Source organism: Ochlerotatus camptorhynchus, unplaced genomic scaffold (genome assembly GCF_037179485.1).
Source record: "Ochlerotatus camptorhynchus isolate MF236.1 unplaced genomic scaffold, CSIRO-AGI_Acam_v1.1 ptg000008l, whole genome shotgun sequence".
Taxonomy (NCBI): domain Eukaryota; kingdom Metazoa; phylum Arthropoda; class Insecta; order Diptera; family Culicidae; genus Ochlerotatus; species Ochlerotatus camptorhynchus.
Window position 1 is genome coordinate 477,976 of NW_027040500.1, and position 15,625 is coordinate 493,600.

Here is a 15,625-nt window from a genome sequence, read left to right on the forward strand (position 1 = left end):
TGTTGGGCCCATCGCTAAAAATCTGCTATTTATCAATTTTACCTTGATGCACGTGTCATTGGGATGGTACTAATGGATATTTTTGGTCACCATTGAAAACTTAGTCGATTGCTGAATTTATGTATGGGCCCAAATTACGGGCATTTAGGCCAACATTACATCCATTTCCCTTATAAGCTTGTTTAAACAATTAGCATAAATATCACAATTTTATAAATATAACCCGTATGTTTGCATTTTTATTTCTAAAATTATACTTAAAATACACTGCACGGGTGCAGCCACATGATGTACAAAATTGAAATAAGTTCAAGTTAATTAATAATAAAAATAATGTTCACATTTCTTTTTATAAGAATCTAAAATAGAACAGTAAAAAATATTAATCTCATGTTTTTTCCATCGATCTTGTTTTCCGGGCTGAGCACCAATGCTACCGACGTGCCAGGAAGGCAGCTCCCACACCTGGACCCTACCTATCGACCCATCAACTCAAGAACCGGGGACCAACGGCTTTAGTTCCCATCCGAAGGAAGGCGTGATCAGAGATGTTATGCCTCAAGAACATCCCGACGGCGCCGACTGGGATTGAACCCAGGCCTGCTGGGGTGAGAGGTAATCACGCTTACCACTACACCATAAAAGGTTTGAGATGCATAAAAAGGTGTTACTTAGAAGAAGAAAAACGTATTCGTCATCATTTCAACAAGCAATCAAAAATGTGGTTTATTACCCGTACTTCTCATCACCTCATATTCCCCTACGTATGGATGTGTGTATGATCAAACAATTAGAATTCATGTAATAAAAAGATGTTAGCTCTTTTCCTCGGCGATAGTATGCGAGATGGAGACAGAAAATCTTCCGACAAGAACAGACCCGTATAAATAGCTAAAAATACGGGATATTTGGCCATTCATTGATACGTAGTGCATAAATTACCATCGCGGTGAACGAAGTGAAGAAAAGCTCGGAAAATGGCGTTCTTTAAAGTGAGCTGTCTAGTCATCCTGGTTACGGTTGGAGTAGTGCTAAGTGAAGATATCAAAAGCGGAATTCAAAACTCCGTTGATCTACAGGATGATCTAGAAGGATCTGAAACAATTGGCATTGCGAAAAAGCTGTGTAAGAACACTTGATCCTAGTGAAAGATTGAATGAAAATAAAACACGTGTTTCCTTATAGTACTTATCAAAGGATTGGGGCTTGGAGGATTGGCATTGGGATCACAGAAAGGAGGATTCGGAGGATTCGAAGGAAAATTCAGTGGATTAGGTGGAGGTAACTCGCTGGATAACTTTGCTCCGGCGCATGACAGTTATGGTTCAAGCTATGCTGCAGCACCAGCACCAGTAGCTTATGCTGCACCGGCTCCAGTCGTTTACTCAGCCCCTGCACCAATTAGTTATTCGGCTCCCGCTCCGATACCCTATCAGGTGCCAGCTCCAGTTACTTACCAGGCCCCAGCTCCAGTTATCTATCAGGCACCAGCTCCAATTAGCTATCAGGAACGAGCTCCAGTGGCATACCCTGCTCCTTACCCGGTAGCTGATGTTCCATACCAACCACCCGTATCTTCCGGATACACTGGAAATCTGCAGGTCGTTGGATACCTATCACCCATCCAGGCTCATCAACCGTCGGTATATTCCAACCAAGTTTCCTCCGGCTATTACAATGCTCCACCGCCACCACCACCACCATCTCCATTTCCACTGGCTCCTCTACCATCGCTGTTACCATGCGAGCATTAAGATCGCCTTAAACCACGAGAACAAGTGTTCACTACCTTCATCACCGCCAGTTTCAGTTTTCAGGGATACTAAAATGCTCTTATATCAGTATCTGATATTATGTAGTTTTAGCCTATTTTTCGACTAGGAACTAACTCATGTACGTTTTGTGTGAGAATATATCATAAAACCTATGTTGTTTGCCTTCCTTTGTTTTAATTGATTCCCCCAGAGATTTCTTCGAATAAGTTTCATCCAATACTCATGGATAGTTCCTAGGTATATAATGCCGATCAATCTTTATACTGTGTTACGATCAAATACACACCATTCATAAACACCGCGAGCGTCGTAGCTTTTCGGCATCAGCTGCTACCTCATTTAAATAACATTTAAATCAATCGCCTTGACAGTGAATCGTCGTCCAAGTTTGAGGACTGCATTAGTCTTTTCATACAGGGTGAGGAAAATATGTCCGCCTTCAATTTTTTAGTCATAATTTTATTTATTTTATAACTATTATTATTATTTAGCTTTATTAAGGGATTTTATAACTAGTATATTGAGTTACATTTGGGTAAAGTGGGTATACTAACGTACGTTGTATCTCTAAATGGCCTCCTTTGGCTGCCACACACTCCTTCGACCATTTAGGGAGGATGATCAACGATGCTCGTTCGTTTATCTGTAGGTATAGTGTGTCCCAGGCCTTGGTAACTTGGGTTGTCAAACGATCCAAGGATTTGAGTGACATATGTTGATGCTTCTGTATTTTCTTGTTTGCAATGCCCTATTACTGCATTACTCCATTGTATGCGGATGGATTTGAACTAGACTTTGCACGTTTGTTTACCACAGTTCAAATTGGCCCAGATTTGCTCAATTTAGCATCTGTCACATACGAGCTGTACACTGAGAAAATGAGACGGATAATATTTTCCACCCTGTAAAAATGAAATCTCCATTCAACTTGACGAATTAATTACTGTTGGTGAAGGTGACCCTATTCTCCTTTCCGTATATTGTGAGATCATCTCTTGCAAAGTATAATGATCCAACGATTTTCAAATGTGACGCATTCAATTTGAGAATATGATTTTGGCTTATTATGCATGTATGTATTTTGATTTTTTCAACGTTTAATTTGAGAGTATTTAATAAAACATATACCCAGAACATCAACGTTGATAACAATCATTTCTGGAGACAATCCAAAACACAGAGAGAAGCTTGGTATGGGTTTCTTTGGAATTCAGTCTCAAATAATAATCAAAAACAGTTGAAATCGAAAACAGAGAGAATCTTTTGCAATTTGTAATACAAATTACCCAATACTGCTTTCAGAACAACATTTTATTCGTGGATCCAGTAGATCTTCGTTAATTTGGACAGTACTTTATTCATGTTAACGGGGTTCACTTTCAATTTGAACTTCTGGTAAAAATGTGTGGTTTTTGTAACCTTATTTACTGTTCTGTTTTAATTCTGTGTTTCATTTCAAAATGTACCTCTCGATTTTACTGCATCCCATGTGCTAAATGACGTTTGCGCATATTTTAGATTTAAACCGTTTTCTAGGGTTGAAATTAAAAAGTGTGCGGTCTGATTACCTGTGGTTCATAATGTTGTGAGGGGAGACGAGTCTCCTTAATAAGGATATTAAAAAAAACTGTTGTGAGGGGGCCGACTAAATAGATATGGGCATCATTTAAATACGATCTGATTTTCTTCCATTACAAGACTGATGAGTTGAAAAGTTTATGCATGCAAATCATTCACATCTAGTTCTATTTTGATTTGATTGATGTATGATTATAACGCTGATTTTAAATTATATTCAAACATTTGACTTAACGGCGCCAGTGGTGTAGTGGTAAGCGTGATTACCTCTCACCCCAGCAGGCCTGGGTTCAATCCCAGTCGGCACCGCCGAGATGTTCTGAGGCATAACATCTCTGATCACGCCTTCCTTCGGGAAGGGAAGTAAAGCCGTTGGTCCCCGGTTCATGAGTTGATGGGTCGATAGGTAGGGTCCAGGTGTGGGAGCTGCCTTCCTGGCACGTCGGTAGCATTGGTGCTCAGCACGGAAAACAAGATCGACAAAAAAAACAAACCAAAGGAAAAAAAAAAAGAAACATTTGACTTGATTCTGTAAAAATATGAATTGAATGACGATCTTCGTAAATCATCTGATTATAAGCATGGGGCTTGGGTGAGGCAAAAATCATTCAGTAGGCGGTGGGTGTTTTGGTTCAGTGTACGCGTTGTTTCAGTTGTTCGTTTATGGATGTAGCGGTTGTCATATCGTTAGACATCGTACAAGGCTGATGAGACAAACTCAAAATTGAATAGAATTTTTCCTAAAATAGTAGAAAGTAGGGTTACTCACTGAGTGCTTAAAATTTCCACCATTTTACTCAAAAATCTGCATAAATATAAAAAAAATATGCTTTTTAAGTCTATGAGTATAAGGGTGGGTCATCATGATCATTTTTTTTTTCAGAACAATGTGTTTTTGGTTTCATTTGGGGTCTCAAACAACTATGCCAAAGTTGGGGTCAATTGGTTGTAACCTGGCTTTCCGCATTGCGTTTGAAGCACTAGCGTGCACAGGAATCTTGTTAAGCAGGGGCAGTTTTTTTTGCTATGGCGCATTTAATCTGGGGATGGGGAGTACTCCAAAGTGCGTGGGAGATGGTGCTTTTCACCCACCACTGTTTCCCTACTGTTTAATTTTGCTAATTTTATCAATTTTTTCTCGGGTGGTGGTTCATCTTCTTCAATGCAAACTGCTTTCAGACAGCCAATGAAAATTGGCAATTAAATCACATCGACAATGTCGATGATGAACCGTCTCAAAGTACCGTCAGTCGGGGTGACAGAAAATTATGCTGAACATTTCAACATGTTTTAAAGATGATATAAAGGACAAACCCGAATTTATTACAACGCACATAAACAGCTGTAACTTTTTAACCACGGTAACAAATGACTTGAACTTTTCAGAGACAGAGACAACAATAGACCAAGTTTTAATGGCAAACTGATACCTACTTTTCAATTAGAGAAGGCAAAAGTCTTTAAACTTGGTACAGTTGCGAAAAAGTCCATCGTCAGAAATCCTTGAGGTTCTTTTCGAAATTTTTAGAACTCTATGAGCTCTTTTCAAATTCTTTTAAGAAGTCCTCTGGAATTATTTTTAGAACTTTTTTTGACTTTAATCCGAACACTGTGGAACTGAAATTCCCCTACAGTTACAGAAGAGATTCCTCAAAAAAAAATTCCCGGAATGAGCTAGAAATTATCCGTACTCCCTTGAAAATTTCCTCAAAATCCCTTAGAATTTCACTCAAAATTTAATTGTCTCGTTATTCTTTTTGGAATTATCATGGAAATATCTGCAGGATTCACTAGACATTATACGCAGATTTTTCTTGGAATACTCCCCAGAAATCTTTTGGAACTGTCCTCAGAATTCAATATCCTTGATGTTCTTCTCGGATTTTTTTAGACCTCTCCTAAGAGCTCTTTAGAAATTCTTCTCAGAAGTCCAGTGGAATTATATTTAGAACCTTTCGTGAATTTTTCTCAGAACACATTGGAACTGAATGAGCTAGAAATTATCCTCGGAATTCGCTTGAAATTTTACTCAAAATCCCTTTGGAATTTCGCTCAAAATTTGATTTTCTCTGATACTTTTCGAAATTATATTGGAACAATCTACAAGATGCACTAGAAATTACCCGCAGAATTTTCTTTGAATTCTCCCCAGAAATATTTAGGAACAGTCATAAGAATTCAATTTCCTTGAGGTTCTTCTCTTTTTTTCTCAGAACACCTCGGAACTGAAATTCTCCTAAAGTTTTCGAATAACTGAATTCAATACCCTTGAGGTTCTTCTCGGAAGTCAAGTTTAAGTTGTCCGCCCATTCACTAAAACGTTGTAGTTTTGATTCCAGAAAATTTTACACCAGAAAATTTCAATTGAGCAGAACGATGCAAATTTTCCACCGTTAATGTTCAATAAAAATTGATTCTCCAATCTTCTGATTGGTGCAGATTTCCTTTTTCCATTTTTCACCAGACATTTTCAATATAGCTTGCTTCTGCTATTATCAGAATGTTGCAGGTTTTGCACCAAATACAGCTTGCCCCTATTTTCAGATTTTTCATCAAAAATTTTCAGTAAAGTAGCTTCCCTCCAATTATCAGAATGGTGCAAATTTTACACCAGAAATTATTATTAAAGTTTGTTTCTCTATTCAGCAGAAGGATGCAAATTTAAGACCAAAAATTTTCCGAAAAGCTTGCCCATCCGTTCACCAGAACGGTGCAGATTTTCACCCGAAATTTTCAATATAGCTTAATTTTAAATAAAGCTTGTACCTTCATATACCAGACCAGTGCAAATTTTCCACCAGAAATATTCCGTTCATTTATTTTATCAGAGCGATGAAAATTTTCCACCAGAAATTTTCAATAAAGCATGCTTCTCCATTCACCAGAACGGTGTACCAAAAATGTCAGTGAAGTTTGTTTCACCAAGCACCTTTGCGGTGCAGTTTTCAGGCTTTGCTTCTTCAAATTTTCTGCCATAAATTTTCAATGAAGCTTGCATTCATCAGAACGTTGTAAATCATGCACCAGAAAAATGAATAAACCTTGCTTCTACACTCACCACATTGTAGCGAACTTTCCACCAGAAATTTTCAGTTAAATGTGCACCTCCAAATTTTTAGCGTGATTCAATTTTTCCAATTTTCATTTTAATTAGTCCCTCCATGCACACCTTTGATGATATTTTTACACCAGAAATATTCAATAAAAGCTTTTTCTTCGATTTACCATCACGAAGTAGAATTTTTTCCACCTTAAGTTTACCCACTTCTTTTAACCCTCCATCAAGGTTGCAAAGACTCATTTCAGCTAAAATAATGTTTTTCGGAATAATAAAACCAAAAGATGGTATGATGGCATGTTTTACTTGTAACTTACAAGAAGAGGTTATAAAGTATGCGTTGGAAACATAAAACCTGTAAATTTTGCTTTCTATGAGTCACAATCAGCGATTTGCTGATCGCTGAGTGAGTGAGTGAGTGAGTGAATGAGTTTGTGAAAAATCGCTGATTGTGACTCTCATGAAGTGAAATAAACAGGTTTAATATGTCAAACACATTCTTTGCAACCTCTTCTTGTATCCTACCAATTCAAAATTTGATCATGGCATCTAATTATTTCATAATTTAGAAAAACATTGTTTTAGCTGAAATGAGTCTTTGCAACCTTGCCCTCCATGAACCACCTTAAAAAAATTTACACCAGAAATTTGTTGTTTACCCCTTCATGCACCTTTGTGGGGCAATTTTCAGGCACCATCTCAAAGGAATTGACGCAATGAAAGGTTTTCAGTGCCCTTATTTAACGAAAACAAGTTATTTTACCTAAAAAATCAAGCTAACGAGAAATCAAGTTATTTATTTTTTATATCATAATTTTGTAAATGTGGAAATAAAAATCATATTTATAAAAAGGGGGGCATCCAGTGTGAATCAATGTTATCAATTGGTTGAACTGTAACTGTGTGGCAACTCAGTTACAGTTCAACCAATTGATAACATTAGATCGACCGAAAATTTACGAATATGTAACTTGGCAACAATTGTATGCCGCATTACAGTTGCATTTTCGTTTCAGCGTGACCCTAATACTCGCATGTCACCAGATGGTAACACATATGCAATCTCTATGATCGGGGCAAATGAAAGCTACACTGCCGTTCTAAAATGTTTCACCAATCGCGATCTAATTGTTTGTTCCTTTTTTTAATTATCAAAATGGTAAAATGTTTAATTAATGGTGATGTAATTGTGAATGTTGAGCCTTAAGGACAAACTAATAGCAACGAGTTTTCTTTATAATCTCAAGTAATGATTCATATCATGAAACTTTTTGTTCGAAGTGTAACCCTCAAACTGAGTGTACACAAAATATTTTTTTCTCCGAATCATTTATGATCAAAAATATGGTAAAAATTGAAATATAAGATGGCGCATTTATTTTATCAATTAAAAACTCCCAAATTCACCGTAGATATGAAACGGCAGGAACTCACAGTCTCCCAGTGTTGGTGAGTTCTTTGCCGTTAATGTTCACGAAAAGTTCACTATTTTGCTATACAGAAATTCAAAACAAAAATTTTTATCTGCGGATTTGAACAGTTTTTGACTTGTTTCATACTACCGGAAGGTGTATGCTGGTCACAAATGCCGTACCAAACTGATTTCCTACTCAATTAATCAATCTTTGATGTGAAATTCGCTAATAAACACGAGGCGCATTTCTTATAGCAAACATGTCATAACAAAATGGGCATGGTTCATTTATATAAACAAACTAACACTTCTTCCGTCTGTGGCACCTATGTATTAGCCGTCTCGCGTTTGTTTCTCTTACTCCCATCGTGTTTCTTTCAAGCTTCGGTAAAACGGGCGAGCGGAAAAGCGTTCGACGTTGATCTGTTCGTCTTTCTTTCATTAAGCACATCAAAATATATATAAAGCGCTTCACGCATATAAACATATGTAGATTCCATCCACATGTTTATTTAACAAAAAAAAAATTGAAAACGGGACATAACGTATATTTAATAAATTTAAAGAGCGGGTGGCAGTGTCGGTGAAAAAAATTTAAACCCAAATTGACGCTTCGTTTCAACTCGAAAATCGACGTTACTTCCGTTGAAAGAGAGTGAGCAAAGAAAGGTGAGCCAGACAGTTAGCCTTTCGATCTTAACTTGCTTCTTTATTATTTTCGTTTGGTGTTCCTAGGCATGACAAGCGTTATTGAAATAATGCGTTAAACGCGTTGCTTGAAAGCAGAGAAAACATAAGCTCATTTTATTGGTACGAATATGTAGAGTCCTGCTCCTCAAGTACCGACATAGTCTAAATCTATACCATTTTGCAACATTTCATTCAATAATTCAAAAAATCAATTTTATGGATGATCTGATTCTTTAGAGAAAAAAAACATCCGGTGAGCATGGAAGCATCCTTTAAGTACGTCACACTCTAAGGGGTAGTGGAGGTTTACAAACATGTGGCAAGCAATGCATTAGGTATTGGAAATCCGACGAAATTTCGCGTGACGTACTTAATGCATGCTCACTTATTACACTTCTTACATTTAAGATATAGTTTAAGATTAATAAGATAACCTTCTTGGATGTTATAGCCATTTCGCATTATTTTTTTCGAGCAACAACTCCTTTTTTTCGTGCACACTAATCTACTTAATGTACAAAATGCCTACAGTGGAACAAGCATCGGATTAAATTTACATATCTGCACGACTACTATGATGAAATTTTAAAAGATGTAGCTTATCTCACAGTTGAATTTTCAGCATGCAAACTGATGACAAACTGATTCTGGCATCCATACTACTCTTTCAATTCTACTGATAAGTTACAAATCTTGATAGAAACCTCAAGGCCCAATGTGATGCTGTGATGAAAATGAATCAGTATAAGAACAATTTTATATCAAATAATTTTATTTTATTTTTTGATGTGCATTTATCTAGTACATAGTCTTAGAAAATTTAGACTTGATAAACGACAATTATGACACTTGCACAGAATATCACGGTTTCATCACTTGTTCATGCTTATTAAGATCACTACATCATATTTTACATGGTGCCACTGAATTCGACTAATCCACTACACTGGGATGATTTCTCCATTGAAACAATCTTTTGATTTAAAATGGATCATAGCCACCAATAGTAGTAATTGTAGTAGTAATATGGATTCCAACGAAACTTTGGGGGATAATAGTACACCCCGGGATAGTAGTAAGTGTAGGCTGGTGATCTGTCCGGTCTTACAAGAACATCTTTCTTTAATAATTGTTTAGCATCTTCTGCCAAAATCGGTTCACCATTTGGTTGAACTTCAATCTCTCCGGGAGTGTTGTAAATCTTTGGTATTTCTTCTACAACTTCCTTCTCCGGTTGCTCTTCTACTCCTGGCAATGTCTGGGGATATCCCAACACAATTGATAGGAAAACGATCACCAGAAAGACTTTCTATTGAAATATTATTTGTTATTAATGATGAAGGTTGATTAATTATGCACAATTTTCTTACCGTGGTGATGAACATTTTCATGTTGTCTAAACTATTTGAACTGATAAACACAAATGATACATCAATTCCGATCCGCTCTCGCTTATAACCGTGATGTGCGTCCCATTGTTTAGCGTATTCAATACGTTTAATTGCAATTATCGCTATTGAACGATTTGCTCGAATGAAGCTATTCTCATGAATGAAAATCACAGCCTCTGCAATGTTCCAGATGTTTACATGAAGGAAAAATTACTCTAGCGAAACCAAGTTCGATCGAATGAATAGTAAATTAAATTTGATTATAGCCCAGCCTTTGACACAATCCATAAACTCACCCAAAGAAATCAAAATCAATGCCAAGGTCTCGACCCTTACCATGTAGTCAGACGATGTTTGAATATGACACACCTGCAGTTTCAAGAAGCAGAATCCGGAAGATAAAACCACCCACCCGAGCAAAGTCGTGCATCAAAATTTAAAAAAAAAATTAAGTTTAAGTTTCGTTTTCAACATCAAATTGAAATCATAATTTGATTTCAGTTCATGATGAGTAGTAAAATATTGTTTTCATTTTGCAAAGGAATGTTTTGCTTTAATTTTTTTTATTTTAACCGTTAAAACGAGCAAAATTAGAGCAACCCCAAATATATGAACATCATAACACCCAATTTAAGTTTTCAATATGATCTCAAACTCCACTCAGGTACATCGACCATCTGTTTTGAATGTCATCTATAAACCAGTATCATCAGCACGGTGCCACCCGAATCATAAAATTCCAACCGTCTTCAGCGCACGCATCTCGGCATCTATTTTGAGCAGTAAATCCAGTTTCTCATTATGCTAACCCTCCTCCGCTAAGCGCAAAGATTTTAGCAATTTTCCCATAAACTAATCAAAGCTCATGAGGACAGCCCCATCCACAGGGAAAATTAGCACAAACTGCTCAAATCATCCTGGCAGACAAGTTTATCTCATAGAATATTTATGAACCATGTCAATGTTGTTCTTACCTGTTGTGTAAGAACATTTAAATAGGTCTCACAGTTGTAACTGTGAAAACCTTTCCATGCAAAATTTTAACCAACGCATTTCTACCGAGAAAAAAAATGACCATTCATCCAATTTCACACCGTCAAAATTTTACTCTGATTTAGAACCCTATTCCAAAATCCAGTTTGACCGGTATCGAATTCTCCCAACAACGGTTGGAACACGTGCTTCCTACAAACTAACTAAAGAGTTTTTCGAAACCAGAATCCAAATTTCTTTGGCCGTGATTCTTCTTTTTTTTTGTAATCAAATCTAAGCGGTGCGTTTTTTATATAAAAGGATTCAAGTTTTGTCCAAATAGCGGTAGTGTCCAAACCATACTCGATCGAAACGTATTGTGTTCAAATAGTTCAAAAAATAAAAGAATATTCAAAAATGTTCAAGGTACTGCTGTGAAACCAGTGAAAAGTGATTGAATCGTTTTGTGTTAACTTGATTATGTCATCCTTCTTACAGCTCGTATGTCTGCTGGCTCTAGTTGCCAGTATTTCTGCCACACCAACAATCCACCTTAAATCGCTGTTGCTTAAACATCTCGCTGGTCATGTCGAAGGTCCAGGTCCAGTTTATGGTCCTGCTCCTCAACCAATTGCCTATGAAGCTCAGCCAACGTACTACTATGCCCAACCAGCTGCCCCCGTCTCCGCTCCAGCTCCTGTAGTAGTTGAGGCTCGTCAGGCTCCAGTCCAAGCACCTGGTAAGCTCATTCAAACAAAAAACAATCTGGAAACAATTCGACTGATACGGATAATTTTCTGTCCAACAGTGCACCACGTAATATATCTGGCTCAACCTCAACCCCAGCCCCAGGCTGTTTCCTATGCAGCTCCTGCTCCTGAGCCCGTGGCCTACCATGCTGCTCCTGAGCCCGTGGCCTACCATGCTGCTCCTGCGCCCGTTGCCTACCATGCTGCTCCTGAGACTATTGCCTATCATGCTGCTCCTGCGCCCGTTGCCTACCAAGCTGCTCCTCAGCAGGTTACCTACGAAGCAGGACCAGAACAGGTGTTGTACAAGAAGCCACATGGATTCGAAATTACTAAGCGGTTCCTTTTCTAAAAAAAAGAAAAACCTACAGCTTTGAAAGTTTAACCAAATCCATCAACCTCCACCAACAATAGGACAAATTTATCAAAATTCGTAGTTTGTATGCGCCTCAAAGGTACCGATTTTAGAGTGCAAATAAAGAGTACTGAAAATAGTAAATCAAGGACATCATTTATATTTTCCACCGGCGCCGGTGGTGTAGTGGTAAGCGTGACTGCTTTCTAACACCCCAATGGGTCTGGGTTCAATCCCCAGCCGAGGTCGGTGGGATTTTTCTGAGGCATAAAAATCTCTGGTCACGTCTTCCTTCGGAAGGGAAGTAAAGCCGTTGGTCCCGGCCCATGTGTATGTGTGTTAAATGGGTGCGATATCCTACGCAGGTGTGGAAGCTGCCTTCCTGCACATTCGATTGCCGTCAATGGATGGCAATCGATGTCCGTCGGTAATTGGCACTAGATTGCGGAACAGAGACGGACGTTAAATAAAGGAAAGAAGATTTATATATTCCACTAGGGTAACGATCTATGACTATTCAGAGATGTTTCGAATGCTTTCAGGAAAATAATCTCAAATTAACATGGTCAAAAATATCTCATGCATTTCGTATATTTTTCAAATCAAGAGTACAACGTTAAAAAGTAGAACGTGTTTTTGTACACAAGGATTCAAATAATAATTTGACTAAACTACTAGCTTGCTCACGCAAACTAACACCATTATCATGATGGGAATACTTTACCCAACCTGACGGTGGCGTTAGTTTGCGTGGGCGAGCTAAGAGTTTCGAAAAATTGACGTTTGAAGCTTTGTTTGCATAAACAAACACGTCAATTTGAAAATTCATTCTTGAATTATAAGATTACATGCTACGTTTTTCATAAAATACCTTGAATTCGCTCATATGTTACCTTTCTTAAGAGCGGCGCACAATGCATCCGGATTTTATCCGTTGCGGCAAATCTGACAGTCATACAGCTGAAACTTTATAGCAACGTATGCATTGTGCAGTACAATTTTGACAAAGAATCTATTGCAGCTCTGCGTACTGCGCAGCAGATAGATTTTATTTTGCAAGACAATGGAAAACTGCTTCAAAATTTTCTCAAGTTTAACATTGTTTTGCCTTTTTCAAGTTGATGAACCAGGAATGCTCGAGCACCCAACCCAAGTAACAATTCTGGTTTTATAAGGGTTCTGTAGGACATGATTTTGACTTGTAGAACGCTTTAAATTCTCAATAAAACTTACAATGCTACTTGGGATGACTTTAACAAAGTTAGTGTACACACATGTTTTGCAAAAGTTTGTTTTAAATATTGCAATTGAAAACTCAGTTATAAAAACAATGCTGGTTTTTATACTTTCATCACTAAGCCTGATGTGTTTTGCCTTTGTTCTTTAAATTAAAAGTGTGTTATGAAAAAGTATGGATCATTTGTATGAGATTAAAATACTTGACGATAGATAAGAACAGTAACAACATTCGTTGCTTCTGAATGTTTTCTCATTTGACAGCTCACACTGGCTCCCAAGTGTCATCGACCCCCGAAATCGAGAAATATTGTTTGCGAAAACAGATGCCTGCAACTTGAAATTTACAGTTCATGTAAATTAACACTGTACAATAATATGCCGTGTAATTTTCAAAACACGTAAATTGACGTTATATATTACCTAGTACATTTGTTGCATTTATTTCAACGTAATATTGCTGGTTTTCATTTAACTGTGCGGCTATATCAACATATTTCACATCATTTTTGCAACATTTTTTATAAAGGTTTTCATTTAAAATCCAGAACGTCACCAGATAATGTTTTTGCAGCTAGGTTATTAACGAATTAAATTCGATTAAAAGAATCGATCAAAGCAGATTAAACCTTTTGAAATGTTCATCTAGAAGTGATCCTATCCGCACAGATGCATGATGACGGGAAAAGCCGATAGAAAGAAAATTTCTCATCGGGATTTGCTGATCACCATGCAAGTTTGAAAAATCATTCTGCAGTATGACAGAAATTTAAATTTCGGTAAAATTACTCATTTGAGTTAGTAACCCTTTCGGCCTAGTCACATTCAGCCTGTTAGCGTGTGACAAAATAGCAATCGACCTAATGACACATCTGGCCTTATCCTGCATCATCAATACAATGATAACCCCCTCTCCTATTTTAAAACCTGGCTACGCCCTTGTTATCACAGCTATCTTCTTCCAGGGGTAATTATGGAGAGTTCAAGGGCTTCTCAGTATATACCAACAATGATTGTCGATCCATCTTTCTCATCCTTAAAAACTGAAGTCCGTGATGACGCGTGATCGAGACTGATCCATTATTAATCGGTGATCTGTAATCCGTTAAGGGCGTCCATTAAACCCCCTATACCCCTTTGTAACAAAACGTAACATGGAAAGCGTATTACGTAAAGCTCCTGATTATTCAACATTTTTGGTTGAGTTGGTTATAACTTCTCCATTCAAAACAAAACTATGCTATCCATTTGACATCCAAGCAAGACATAACAAATAAAACGCTTTACTCACACTCCGTATGTAATAATTTGAACCCCTCTCCCCCCATTAGCGTTACATAATTTATGGATGCCGTCTAAGATTTAATCCGTGAGCTTGGATGTATATCGAAGTTGGAAATCTAAACACAAGCTCCTTCATCATCCACGTGAATCTCTCTGCAACTTCACTAGTTTGATCAGTGATGGATTTGCAATTACATATAACAGGATTGATTTATCCCTAGAGGTGACCCCGAGAAATATAATTTCATAACCAGCCTAAGGCTGAAAGCCTCCTAAATAAAGCTAAATAATAATAATAATATAATTTCATTTAAGAGATCTGCCAGTACTGTACTGAATTAAAGATATGGGGCTCAGATAGCCTAGTCAGTAAAAGCACGGTATTACCAGGCGGTCGAGGAAATCTTTCGGATCAAGTTGGAAATTTTATCGACCTACCTGGACATAATGTATTATTGTGCTTTTAACACAAAATATAAATGCGTGCCTTGGTTAGCATAGAAGAAAGCTATGGGAGTACATCTAGAACACTACCCACTACTCAAGTAACATGGCAAGTTTAATCGAGGTTTCAAGGAATTCTTTAAGTTTAAAACATGGTCTACAGAATCCACATAAAAACAAAATTGTTACTTGGATAACTAGCCGGAAAACCGCTCGCTAAAGAAGCGTAAAAAGGCTAGAATAAGACTGATAGATAAAGAATCGATATAGCTGAACTGAAGAGATAGCTCAAACCTACCACATAGGGTAAAGCCAAATATATTATATTAACAATATGATCCACTCTTTCGCTTAGCTGGCGAACCGAATTTTTAGCGATGAAAGCACCCCTGTGGCCAAAAAGGCTACCAATGTATTTGTTTATCGTCACGAGGGGTAAATCAAATGAAAATTTGTTTAATATTTCAAATTAATGTATTTCAGCATTTTATTTTAATTGATGACAACAGTGACATGTCAGACAAATTTTAAAGTAATATACACAATGTAATTAATGAAAATAATTTGACTCTTACTTTTGTAATAAGTGTTATATTCGCACCCCTCGATTGTAATTGAATGATTGTTGGTGACCTTTTTCAACGCTAGATGGTGCGTGAAGCAACATTTTACTGGTCGC

General features: G+C 37.3%; 2 protein-coding genes across 2 annotated transcripts; both read left to right on the top strand.

Moving 5' to 3' along the window:
* Nucleotides 1-925: 925 nt before the first annotated feature.
* Nucleotides 926-1,925, top strand: LOC135698004 (uncharacterized). The gene is made up of 2 exons (XM_065217871.1): nucleotides 926-1,125; nucleotides 1,186-1,925. The coding sequence occupies exons 1-2, from the start codon at nucleotides 978-980 to the stop codon at nucleotides 1,752-1,754; spliced, it is 717 nt and encodes a 238-aa protein (XP_065073943.1). The 5' UTR covers nucleotides 926-977; the 3' UTR covers nucleotides 1,755-1,925.
* A 9,370-nt stretch (nucleotides 1,926-11,295) lies between these two features.
* Nucleotides 11,296-11,980, top strand: LOC135697882 (uncharacterized). Its single transcript, XM_065217742.1, has 3 exons — nucleotides 11,296-11,304; nucleotides 11,377-11,617; nucleotides 11,687-11,980. Exons 1-3 carry the CDS (start codon nucleotides 11,296-11,298, stop codon nucleotides 11,977-11,979), a joined length of 543 nt encoding a protein of 180 aa, XP_065073814.1. The 3' UTR covers nucleotide 11,980.
* The last annotated feature ends 3,645 nt before the right edge of the window (nucleotides 11,981-15,625 follow it).